At 39.0% G+C, this 14,081-nt stretch overlaps 1 protein-coding gene across 9 annotated transcripts in view; it reads left to right on the forward strand.

The window, feature by feature from the left end:
- The window catches only part of TENM1 (teneurin transmembrane protein 1), a 1,380,190-nt gene that overhangs the window by 683,118 nt on the left and 682,991 nt on the right, over positions 1–14,081 (forward strand). For all 9 annotated transcript variants that reach the window (XM_073599409.1, XM_073599407.1, XM_073599406.1 and 6 more), the window contains one exon: positions 8,861–9,101. In XM_073599409.1, the coding sequence (XP_073455510.1) occupies positions 8,861–9,101 (241 nt within the window). The remainder of the gene's footprint in view (positions 1–8,860; positions 9,102–14,081) is intronic.

Genomic DNA, 14,081 nt, shown 5'->3' on the forward strand with positions numbered 1-14,081 from the left:
ATTTAGATTTTTACATATCATATGGAACGAGGGTCTTGTAAAAAAAGGAATATTTAAATATATTTAAATCTATATAAGTGTAGGAATACTTTAGAAGCTGTTGGATATAATGTGTTAAAAATGTGTATAAACTGTAAAGTTATTCCCAAGGCAATTACAGAAATGTTGGTTTTCGCATTTTCTATTTTTCCAGTAATTGCACTTACATAATCAGCTATAAGCTACAACATATTATTCTATAATTGTACAAAATATGACTTTCATAAATATGCAAATATTTATTTTTAGGACTGCAAGGCTTATAGACTTATTTAAAAAAAAACACTGTCAGAGATTTGGGATTTTATTGAAGAACATTTTTTTTTTTTTTGCTAGTGTTTTGGGTTTCTTCATTATGGCAGCAAAGAAAGGTCTCAGCATACAGTTTTTACCTTTACCAAGTACCTCCTAAATTACAGAACCTAAGCAGTGAAATGAAGGCCTCATTTAATATGTGCACGGATAGGGCAAAGCAGTGAGGCATAACTGTTCAGGTTCACCACTTCTATGGGTTCAAGGCAAATCCTGTGGGTTTGAGATTCATGATCATGCTAAATTTTTGTGCAGATTCACCCAGAAGTTTTTTTTTAAACCACAATGCACTGTATGATCTTCAAGCTTTGGTCAGCAGATGTAGAAGGGCTTTTGTGTAAGCCAACCCCTCACTATAAGGGGGGCACAGAGCAGCCATAGTGTCAGTGAACTGGAAGCTGTGGGAGGAAAAGCATAGGAAAAACTGACTAAAAGGTGAATGAAGAGATTAGGGTCAGTTAGGAAACTATATTGCAGCTCTGAATGCTAAATCTTTGGGCAGTCAACCCTTTTACTGTATTTTTTGTTCTTCCTATTGGGAACTTTTTTTGACTTTCATTTGATTTTGTGGTTGATTTGTTGCCAACAGTCACTTTTAGCTGATGTCTTCTCCAAAGCAAACATTATTTTTTGCTGCCAGGCTTTTCTTTAAAAAAAATGAGCATTTGTTTCAGGGGATGCTATTCGTGGGTTTGCATTTAATTTGTGTGTATATTTTTTTTTATTCTGTGTTAGCAGGACCTTTATTTTATTTTGTGTTGCAAGTCTTCGCTCAAAAAATTTGAGGCATTTTTTTTCATTTCCATTTTATGTTTATAGATCTTTTTTTTTTTTTTTTTAACTTAAGGTGCTTATAGTGGAACACTTATTTCATACTGTCCCTCTGATCTGTGAGGTACCTTTTGTTTAAAGCAAGCCGCTGCATCATTTGAAAGTAAAAAAAGAAATACAAAATGTAAAAAAACAGTATGTACACTGCTCAAAAAAATGGTTCACACAAGCGCGATGCGGGAACCAGAGCGATTTCTAGTACCAGTTCCCTGATTGCATAGAACTTGCAGGCAGTTTACACTGCCCTATGCGAACCGATGCAGGTGTCAATAGAAAGTGGGGTGGAAAACCCATGCGATCTGATTCTGGTGCGGACAAAAAAAGCTACACAGGTCAGCTAGGGCTGTTGTAAAGCTCATTCACTGTTTATTACGATTATTTAAATACTATAGGTTATGCAGACATCATTTATTTTGATCATTGCGCACACTGAAAGTGAAACAAGTGTACCACAGAATGGTTATGCCAAAATGGATTATGTAGAACAGACCCTCATTGCAGAGTCATGGCAGCTGTGTTTATAAATGTAGCTCTAAAAATACCTAATTTGTCAACATTTTTATGAAAGCTTTAAAGCTTTCATCAAGACCGTTGATGAAAGGATATTTACAGAGCCTTGAGAAAGTATTTATACCCCTTGAAATCTTTCACATTTTGTCATGTTACAACCAAACGTGTAAATGTGTTTTATTTGGATTTTATGTGATAGACCAACACAAAGTGGCACATAATTGTAAAGTGAGCAGAAAATGATAAATGGTTTTCAAAATTTTTTACAAATACATATCTGAAAAGTGTGGAGTGCATTTGTATTCAGCCTCCTTTACTCTGCTACCCCAAACTAAAATCTAGTGGAACCATTGCCTTCAGAAGTCACCTAATTAGTAAATAGAGTTCACCGCTGTGTAATTTAATCTCAGTATAAATACAGCTGTTCTGTGAAGCCCTCAGAGGTTTGTTAGAGAACCTTAGTTAACAAACAGCATCATGAACACCCAGGGACAAAGTAAACAGGTCAGGGATAAAGTTGTGGAGAAGTTTAAAGCAGGGCTAGGTTATAAAAAAATATTCCAAGCTTTGAACATCTTATGGAGCACTGTTCAATCCATCATCCGGAAATGGAAAGAGTATGGCACAACTGCAAACCTCACAACACAATTTCCTGCGCTCGGGAGCTTAGTCAATGAGTAAGTGGTGTAGCCAACCATTCAGATAGAATATGGACCATGACTAACCTAACTCCGTGATGTAATTCGCCATCTAATCCTCACCTTTCAAAAATTGACGAGACTAACGTACCATACAAACAGACCCCACCCTACAAGCCCGACACATCCACACGTGTTCAGGAACAAACATATGGACTCATAGTTGACTACATTTGTCCATTTCCTCAACTAGCCCCTAAATTCTGAAATTACATTCAAGGCGATGCTCCCACCCAAGATGGTTCCGGATCTCAGATGATGAGGTAAACCTCGAGTTCGAGGCTTTCTTATTCTGTTAAATGTCTGTTTGACTTACAGTTGAATACATAACCGACTCGTTGCACTGTAACGAAATAAGTCATGTTAATAAGAACCATGTTGTCTTTCCACTTATTGTTTGTGAAAACCGTGTAACATTTTTTTGTTCACAATAAAATATTTATGGAAAAAAAAAAAAAAAGAATATGGAATGTCAACGGCCTTGCTGCCCTCAGAACAATGGGTATCCTTAGAACTTGAATATATAGAAAGAAAAGGAGGGTGCACCGACCTTGTGCATTTCCAAAGATAAAATTTATTTAAAATTGTAACAACAAGAGTAATACTCACAAACGAGTGCTTAAAAAAGAATTATCAGTGCTCTAGCAATTCGGAACCGTGTCTCTAGACACCTGCAACCTGGACTGGATGTTAGGAGGAACAAGATGGCATCGCAGACGCGTTACGAGGGAGTACCCTCTATATCAGAGCCACAGCAATAGTAGACTGACCTCCTCAAAATTCCCTCTGTATATAGTCACATCCACAAGTCTAGGTGGACGCCCACCAGAGCCTGCCACACCCATCCGGATGGGCGCCACCCACCATGTCAATCCAATTCATAACACACTATATAATACTATCAACCATCTAGGCACTAAATTAGTTCTACATAAAGTTGACCTTTGTCCCATGAGCAGGGAGCCATATCCCTGCGCTAGCGACAGGGTGCAATTTAGCATGCACTAGGCTGTCGTCCCATATAGCGATTAGGTCTAGTATTCCCTACATCACATTGTAGCATAATACTGATTGATTTCCATGGGATGCACCTACCCTTTTTACTGTGTTTTTCCACCCTATCCTGTATACCGTTCAAGCCAGGTGTTCCTCTTTTCAAGTAGATTCACTTATAGAGCAAGGATAAGGTGGAGGGGGTGCTGGAGGGGGGGCAAAAAGAGAGATTGGGCGCCTCCATCATTCAACTTTAATTTTAGTTTAGTCCGCACTCCACACTAGATGCTGTGTAGCAAGGTGCTTGGTGCTACCACTACCTGGATCATGTAGTACGCATGCTGCACTGCACTGAAGTGTGGGTGGATTTGCGTTCACATTTATACCTATATGCTCATTTGCTTACATTTGAGCTATCAACCATAGCTCCATGTTTTCTCTTTGGGGTGGCGGCGGGTGCTCTAGGGGTTTCACTCCCTTGGTGGGTTGCAGCTTTGTAATTGGGACATTTTGCCTTATTGTCCCTATCATTTCAGGGGAGAATGCTCACTTTCCCTGGCCAATGCTAGGGCACCGTGTATGTGTGGGCATCTAGTGGCCTGTCAGGCCATAAGCTCACGCAATAGGCTGCCGAACCACTAGATGGAGAAGGGCTTTGAGAACCAGACAGCTCGAGTTTGTACACTCTGAGCTATTGTGCCGGTAATGACTTCAACTGGAAGTTCCGGCAGGGCAGAAGTGACATCTGCTGCAGCCGGAAGTGGCGTGTGGAAAGCAAATCCACCTGCACTCCCTGGTTGCAGTGCAGCATTCCGATGGATGTTGGCTCAAACTTGTCTTGCATACACACGGTCACACAAATCTTGACGGAAATTCCGAACGTCAAGAACGCGGTGACGTACAACACATACGACGAGCCGAGAAAAATGAAGTTCAATAGCCAGTGCGGAATTTACGACAATGGATTTTGATGTCGGAAAATTTGAGATCCAGATCTCAAATTTTGTGTGACAGAAATTCTGATGGAAAATGTCCAATGGAGCCTACACATGTTTGGAATTTCCGACAACAAGCTCCCATCGATCATTTTTTGACAACAAAATCCATTGTCATAAATTCCAATCGTGTGTACACAATTCCGAAAGCACAAAATTCCACGGAATCAAGCAGAAGAGCCGCACTGGCTATTGGACTTAATTTTTCTCTGCTCATCGTACGTGTTGTATGTCACCGCATTCTTGACGTTCAGAATTTCCGACAAGATTTGTGTGACTTTGTGTGACCTTGTGTATGCAAGACAAGTTTGAGCCAACATCCGTTGGAAAAATCCATGGATTTTGTAGTCGGAATGTCCGATCGTGTGTACGGGGCATTAGAGTCTGCAAAAGACTTGAGACTGGGGCAGAGGTTCACCTTCCAGCAGGACAATGACCCTAAACATACAGCCAGAGCTACAATGGAATGGTTTAGATCAAAGCATATTCATGTGTTACAATGGCCCAGTCAAAGTCCAGATCTGAATCCAATTGAGAATCTGTGGCAAGACTTGACAGTTGCTGTTCATCCAATCTGACAGAGCTTGAGCTATTTTGCAAGGAAGAATGGGCAAACATTTCACTCTCTAGATGTGCAAAGCTGGTAGAGACATACCCAAAAAGATTTGCAGCTGTAATTGTAGCAAAAGGTGGTTCTACAAAGTATTGACTCAGGGGGCTGAATACAAATGCACACCACGCTTTTCAGACATTTATTTGTAAAAAATGTTGTGCCACTTTGTGTTGGTCTATCACATAAAATCCCAATAAAATACATTTACGTTTCTGGCTGTAACATGACAACATTTGGAAATATTATTTGATCCCCTACCAACCAACAATAATTCTGGCTCCTACAGACTGGCTACAGTATGTGCTCATGTGGTACACAGATTAGTCCTGTCAATTTAAGAAGGTGCTCCTAATGACAAATTCGCTATCTGTATAAAAGATACCTGTCCACCAAATCTTTCTGTATTTTTCTTCCATTCAAACCTCTTGACTAAATTGAATTTGCTGAAACACTGTGTATCATATGTAACTGTCTTTTTTTTACCTTTCTTTCCTGCTTTCTTGCATCTCAGCAATACTGATCACTTACAAACCCTTAGTAGCCACTTCCTGTCTACATGCATGCACTCTAGCAAATGCTACACATCATTTCTCGGGGCAAGTTTCCTGATGGTGACAACAGTGGAATATTCAGTACATCATGTATAATTTACATGGGTATGGTCTACATTAGGAGAGCATTTGACAGGGTGTCAATGCAAGATAACTATTGGAAGACAGGATAGTGCATTGTCACCCTATAACAGTAAATGCTTGTACAAGGACCTTCATGTCATATTTACTAGGTATGCTTTTAGTGAAAGCTTAAGATTTAAAAAAAATATATATATATATACTTCTGAAATTACATTAACTTTTTAAAACATACTGTAAATTATATTTTTATATGCAAATGATTATTTGTAAGTCAATATGTTGTGTCAGAACTGCTTGCCTCACATGTTGTGCTATATGATATTAATGTCAGTACTTGGGTATCTGCAAATTTAAATGCCAATGCAGCCAACTCTATAAGCATTATTTTCTTGTTTTTCATCCTAATAGATTGCACATTCATATGAACTGTCCCATAGCTAGGCTCAAGGCAGCACCTGACGACCAGACATTGGCCGAATGCAGTTTCTTTCTGCTTGAATGTTAACTATGCTGCCCCATTGTTTTGCAGCCTTAAGTTTGCTTCCATCCTGGATATGCCTGCACAGAATTAGAATTTTCTTCCTATCCAGTTGTTTCCTCTGGGCAGTCCTCCCACTGTCTTTCTCCCCAACTGTCCTAAAACATAGTTCATAGTTAATTGGCTTATAATTTAATTGGTCCCTATGTGAGCATGTCTGCCAGTGATGCTAACAAAATGTAAGCTCTATTGCAGAACTGAAAACAGATCTGTGTTTCTGATGATAAGCATATTGTTAGCAGTATTCTAGAATTAGATCACTGGCATGAAATTAAAAGCTAATCAAGTTCTAGCAACCCCAGTAATGATCTGATCAGTCCCACTCAAATGATGGTCAGAATTATTTTCGGCCAGCATATATTGATAAGGGGCCAGTTTGTTCTACAACAACCAAATTGGGCATCCAAAAGACTGTGTGTGTAGGCAGCGTATGAACCAGAGATAATCAGTTGCTGGCTTACTTGGAATAACAACAGATCTAGCATGCTGCTTTCATATCAAAATAGAATAAAATATGCTAGGGGCTTGGGATTTTGTTAACAATTGATTCATTAGAGAGCTTGTTTACATGTGCTGTGCTTAGTTTTGGCATACTGGTTGCAAGTGTTTTTGCTTTGAACAAAAAGTATGTTGCAGAGAAACCTACCATATTATCAGCAAGTACGCAGTATTCAAATGTACATTTGGGAATGTAATTAGCATTCTCTGCTTAACAACTGTTGAGATTAGCTCATTTAGCCTCTAAGTCAGACCTGACTTGCAGAACAGAACTGAAAGATAGGAGCAATACTATAACTGTGCGATGCCAATAGGGAACCATCGTTTATATACCTAACAGTGTTGTAACTCTTCCCTACTCTATAGAAGCTAAAATCAAATGTAGATATAATTTAGGTGCATTTAGTGGATCACATTCATATAGGTACAGTATGTATCTATCTGACTGTCATTTTTTTAATACAAATATACTATAGTTTACCTTAAAAGTGACAAAAAATTATGGTAGTTTAATAGAATACATTACAGACTCAGATAACAAAAATGCTCTGCAACTAGATGAAATTTTTAAAATATTCTGCATTAAATATTGTTTTGTTCTTGAGTGCCTGAACTACTTCATTCTTGGGTAGTCCAAGGATTATCACGAATGAGCCTACTGCACACCTTACCAGAGACAATCTTTCTATCTAATATGCCAATTTGACTGGTCCATCTGTCTTTATCCCCTTACAGTATCTCTTATTTCCTCTCCTTCCTTCCTAATTACCTTCCCTAAGTCTGTTTTATTCCCTAGTATCTTTTCACTTCTGCCACTTCTTATCTTAAAGCTGAACTCTGTGTTGCAAATTGAAAACAGCAACTACTAGTATTGTAAACCTATAAACTTTTATCAAGTTAGATATATACCTCTCTATTTAGATGATAATTTGGAAGAAATATCAGTGCCGTCATAGCTCCAATTCATAAAATAACAGCTTCTGCTCACTCCAGGAGAAGAATAAAGTAGACATACACATCCTGCATTCACTTTGCGCAGCCATGAGAAACTACAATTCCCATGATTCCATGGGAATTGTAATGAATGTGGGCAGATATATTTAAATATTGCAATGAATGAGCTTGTATAGTTTACCACATAATCCCCATGACAAGCCCACGTTTAGAGATTACACGCCCATATTTCTCCACACCTGATGGTCAGTCACAGCTGAACTAGTAACAAACAATAATTTCATATACATTACATTCAATTATATTATATGACATTATATTCAATTATATGACAGTTATCTTTAACAAGAGAGTACAATAAAAGTTTTTATTTTACTTTAAAAAGCACCTTACCTATTCCTGACAGACTAATATTGCATTTGGCTGTGGGGAGAGGTGCATACACAGAGCCCAGTGCTCATTTACATAGCCCACCATTCACAGGTGTGAAGTGCCGAGACAGACCAAGAGTCTCCTGGCCTGTCAATCAAATGATGCTGTAGTAGTGGGCGGCTCAGACCAGAAGCCTGAGACTCCTGGATCCACCCACTACAGTTAACAGGGGTATAATTACATTATCACTTAATGGGAAAGTGACAAGTCTGGTGGTCAAGGGAATAGCGGGAATAGCATTCTTATATTGTGGATGTTAAGGGTATTAAGACCTGCAACTCATAAAATGTTTAATGGATTTCTCAGCGACAATAGATTGGTGAATAGAAAAAAGAACATATTGGATTAAGGTATGACGGCAACAACATTTACATGTAATACATTTTCTGCCCAGAGATCAGATTTAAGCACCTCTTAAATATAATGTCATTACTTTTGTAATCAGTATGTTTAGTTTCTGATCCACTCTATCTGATTTGAGTTTCCTCACTTACCGCTTCATTTTTAGCAGTAGTCTTGACCTAATTAGACTTTTCATGAAATCCATGCTTCATCTAATTTACATGTTAGTACATTTGAAATATATTTTGTGTATACTATATTGATCTATTGTCTCCCCTGTTCTTGAAACTAAAAATTCAATAAACATCTTGAAATCAAAATATTGTAAGGACATTCGGTCCCGAGGAGGCATAAGTTGCGTGTATTAATTTTCAAAATCAGCTGGACTCCGACTTCATCTGTCTTCATATTTGTAATAGGTTTTCATATATAGCTAATAATTTGCCTCTGCTATGTGCTTTATGTTTCAGAGATTCCCGGAAGCCCAAGGAACCAGTTTACATTCAGGCCCCTACCTCCTCCTCCTCCACCACCACATGCTTGCACCTGCAGCCGGCAGACTTCACAGACACTGGATACTCTCCAGAGGAGTTCTATGACATCTCGCAGTCAGCCAAGTCCAGCTGTTTCTAACCCACCCACGAGTACTCAAGATTCTGTACACCTGCATAACAGCTGGGTCTTAAACAGCAACATACCACTAGAGACCAGGTAAGATCCAAGAAAATACAAAACTTCTCTTCAAACTCAGGCAAAAATCTTTATCTGCAGTATCAAAAAAATAGTGCTTTCTGTTCTACTTCACACAATGTTATAGCCACATTTGATGTTCCTTAGAGGAAGTCACTTTGCTTTGAAAATAAGCGCAAAGCAGTCTAATCATTATATCTACAGAGTTCCTACTGCTTTTGTGCTTTTATAGATAATTTAGTGTTAAAGCCTCTATTATACAGATCACACAAATTGTAGTTTGCTAGATAATTACCTGATCTGCATCAGTTTGACGTTGTGAAGTCACTGGGAAATTGGAGCACAATGTGTTCAGCACTAAATGCTGACAGATGTTTAATGTAATGCTTGTAATTAATGAGGTATGTCTGTGTGTGGGGGTGTATGTGTACAATTTTAGTGTTACTTTTTAAACCTATTTTTATATTACGACAGAGGTGTGCTCAGTATTGGGTAAGCACTTCATTGTAACTCCCCATCGTGGCTTTTAGCTTTTGTTGAAAACCTTTTATCTTTCATTAAAAAACAGTATAACATTAATTTTGTATGTTGTCACATGAGCAGAAGAAATACAGTAATTAGATTGCTAACTCGTTTTTATATAGAATCTTCATTTATAGATTTTCAGTATGTCTATGTAAAGTCAGTATTTACATAGACCATCAAATTCAGCCAATAGAAAAATGTTTAAAAAAAATGTAAAATCTGCACATACAGAACTCTAAAATCACAGCTGATCCAGAGAAAAACAAAAATCTTTTTACAAAAAAATCTCTTACAAAGCATAGTTCAATTTGCTCCAACAGTGGATCCTTCCTGATCACTTAAGGCATTTTGATATTTCTTGGATCAACAATCTATGATGCTATTACTTATAAATATTAATTGACAGTTATATTCTGTGAATTTAAAAAAATAAAGCTTTTTTAAAACAATCAACTGTACCGGAGAGTCTACTCCACATGTTTACAGTTCTTACTTTGAAGAAGCCTTTCCATATGTGGGGTAGTATTCAATACCTCAATAAGTATTCAATAATAAGGATGTGGCCATGAATGTATTCATTTAAAACTGGAGGTAGTGTAAAATGATTTATTGTACATACACTCCCTTGAAGCTAAGGTTTCATTTTGCCTTCTGTGCCCTCCCCCTATTCAGTCAACATGCTAGTGATAATTTAACCACTTCAGCCCTGGAAGGATTGACCCCCTTCCTGACCAGTCCATTTTTTGCAATATGGCACTGCGTTGCTTTAACTGACAATTGCGTGGTCGTGCAACATTGTACCCAAACAAAATTGATATCCTTTTTTTCCCCACAAATAGAGCTTTCTTTTGGTGGTATTTGATCACCTCTGTGGTTTTCATATTTTGCGCTATAAACAAAAAAAGACCGTCAATTTTGAAAAAAAAGCTATATTTCTTACTTTTTGCTATAATAAATATCCCCCAATATCCTCAGTTTAGGCCAGCCTTTCTCAACCTTTTCAACACAGAGGAACCCTTGAAATAGTTCTCCGGTCTCAGGGAACCCCTGCTAAAAATTAGAAATCTAAAACTCATGCTACATTAGTGTGATGGTTATTGAGAAGAATTACCTCCTTACAGATAGCTAAAAAGATCAATGGTGTCGGTGGGAACTTATCTGAGAGGCAGAAATTGCCCAATGCTGAAGGAACCCCTAGCAACCTCTGGAGGAATCCTAGGGTTCCACAGAACCCTGGTTGAGAATCACTGGTTTAGGCTGATATGTATTCTTTTACAAATTTTTGGTAAAAAAATTGCAATAAGAGTATATTTATTGGCTTGCGCAAAAGTTATAGCGTCAACAAAATAGGGGATAGATTTATGCCATTATTATATTTTTTTTTTTTACTAGTGGCGGCGATCTGCGATTTTTTATCTTGACTGCGACATTGCAGAGGACAGATTAGACACTTTTGACACTATTTTGGGACCATTGATAATAAGCACTGTTTACTGTATAAATGTCACTGGCAGGGAAGGGGTTAACACTAGGGGACGATGTAAATGTGTGTCCTAGGGAGTATTTCTAACTGTGGGGGTATGGGACTGCCTGGGGGAGGAAACCGATTATTGTTCCTAAGCAGTAGGAACAACAGATCTGTCCCCTCACCCCTGACAGAACATGGTCTGTCTGTTTACATTGACAGATCTCCATTCTGTCCTTCTCAGGAGCAATCGGCAATTCATGTAGGAGTGCCATTCTGACGCCGTCAATCAACGGCGGGCGGTCAGCAAGGGGTTAAACAAGAAACGTTCTATATAATTTCATTATTACTGGGGCATTGTGCTTCTTTATTCAGTGCAAATAGATTATGCCTTATAGGAAAAGCTGGTAGGGTACTGTACATAGTTTTCAATAAACATCATAGCACCCTACATCAGTACTCCTTTCAGGAGCCCTCAGTCCTGATGCAAACAGTGGCTCTTGTTAGGAGTTATGCAACCATTAAAATGTCTTATTGGATGGATGTCTGCCTGAAGGAGATGTTGTTCTTAAACAAACTGAATTTGCATGCAGATTGCTCTAGATCACGCTCACATGTGGTGCTGAGCCTCCTGTCTTGAAAGAACTCCAATCTGGTGAATAAAGGGCATGGGAGAGGGACAGTCAGGCTGGTATAAAAAGTTATAGATGATCCTGGAGACCCTCTAGTCTGGAAATGGGGTGGGCTCTATTTGACTCGCTACAGTTTCTTTTTTTCAAATTCTTTAAGATACAAAAGGTAGCCAATACAACTAATCAAATCTGAAGAGTAGAACAGTAGTCAAGTACAATAAGTGCATCAAGTATACAAGATCAAATCCCAGAATGTACAGGTAATAGTAGCACTACTATTGTACTCAGAGTAATGCCCCGTACACACGGTCGGATTTTCCGACGGAAAATGTGTGATAGGACCTTGTTGTCAGAAATTCCGACCGTGTGTAGGCTCCATCACACATTTTCCATCGGATTTTCCGACACACAAAGTTTAAGAGCAGGATATAAAATTTTCCGACAACAAAATCCGTTGTCGGAAATTCCGATCGTGTGTACACAAATCCGACGGACAAAGTGCCACGCATGCTCAGAATAAATTAAGAGATAAAAGCTATTGGCCACTGCCCCGTTTATAGTCCCGATGTATGTGTTTTACGTCACCGCGTTTAGAACCATCAGATTTTCCGACAACTTTGTGTGACCGTGTGTATGCAAGACAAGTTTGAGCCAAGTTTGAGCCAAGTTTGAGCCGTCGGAAAAAATCCTAGGATTTTGATGTCGGAATGTCCGAACAAAGTCCGACCGTGTGTACAGGGCATAAGACTACTAAAATGACCTCGAAAATGGGTAACCAGGCTTTTGTTTAATATGACAGATAAAAGGAAGAAGAAAGCAAAGGGGTAAGGAAGAATACAGATAGAGACAGGAAGGGAGCAGGGGTGGGGGGAGGGCATTGCTACAGTTTCTAATACACCTTGAGAGAAGCTCACAGTGTGCAGTGAAATCAGAGTAAGAAACAAAATTATTGTCCTTGTTAGTAAAATCCAAAGCAAAAGTACTGCTGGCAGCACGGAATGATATATGTCAATCATTTTGGAGAAAGGTGAAATAAAATTGTTCTGCAACTTCTTTTCACCAAATCAGAGTAAGCATTTTCAGTACAGGAGATGAACCTGTGCAACTGTGCAAGACTGATGGTAAGGCTGAATTTTAAGCTAATCCACTGCCTCTATTGTCCTTTTGTTCTTTCCTTGATTTTTAACTAGGACTATCTGCATCTAATAAATGCAAAAGCATGGGCAGCCTGGCTGCCTTAGCTCCCTATAATCTCATATTTGACGTAATGACAGCAATGCTGACAAAAAGAGCTTTGGCCCAGGGAGAAGTCAAGTAGAAACTAAAGAAAAAATAGCACTTGTCGATCAAATTTAGGAGTGTGGTCACTCCCTACAGCAATTTTAAATTCTACTCTATAGCTGAAGAAAAAGGTTAAATGATCATGTGATCATCTGTATCTTCTATGCTCCAATCACTGTCACCGGGGGGGGGGGGTTGTATGCATTGAATATAGTATTACATTGCTTGTTTCCCTTTAGTTTATCCTCCCACACATTTGGCTCAGGTTTTCAGTTCCCAGTCATGTAGATGATGCTCACAAGAATGTCATGTTCCTCACCCCATGGTTGGCAGCCATGTGCAACTTTACTAGGTCAAGTCCCCTAGCAAATATAAGGTATTTTAATTATAATTCAGATAGCAATGGCTTTCACACAGTGAGCTCAGTAGAGTTAACTATCTACAAATGTTTTCTTACTGTTTTGTCCCATGTATACAGAGTACATATAGAGAGAGGAGTTTCTGTTTCAACTCTATGCATTCTGTGCTTCTAAAATGTGGTACAGAAGAAATAAAGAGACCAGCAGGGATTTAAATTCCAAAAGTAATAGGGCTGACATTTTTTCCAGGTTAATTAACTTTGTCCTGTACAGGACTTCTTGCAGGGCTGGCCCAAGACATTGTGCTGCCTGAGTCCAAGAATGAAATGCTGCCCCATGCTACAGAACCTTGTCTATATGCAAAATGATATGACATACCATTATGTTCAATGTCCAAACCACAAACCCCATATCACAGACCCCCTGCATCACAGACCATCCTATCACAGACTCCCCTCATAACAGACCATCCCATCATAGATCCCCCCCATCACAGCTTCCCCAAATCAAAGACCATCCCATCACAGACTCCCCTCATCACAGACCATCCCTTCACAGACCATCCCATCACAGACCCCTCTCCATCACAGATCCCCGCATCACAGACTCCCCTCATCACAGATTGCCCCCATTAAAGCCTATCCTCATCACAGACCATCCCATTACAGACCCCCTATCACAGACCCCCCATCACAGACTCCCCTCACCACAGACCACACCATCACAGATCCCCCCTCAT

Source organism: Aquarana catesbeiana, linkage group LG09, assembly GCF_042186555.1.
Source record: "Aquarana catesbeiana isolate 2022-GZ linkage group LG09, ASM4218655v1, whole genome shotgun sequence".
In the NCBI taxonomy this organism is placed as follows: domain Eukaryota; kingdom Metazoa; phylum Chordata; class Amphibia; order Anura; family Ranidae; genus Aquarana; species Aquarana catesbeiana.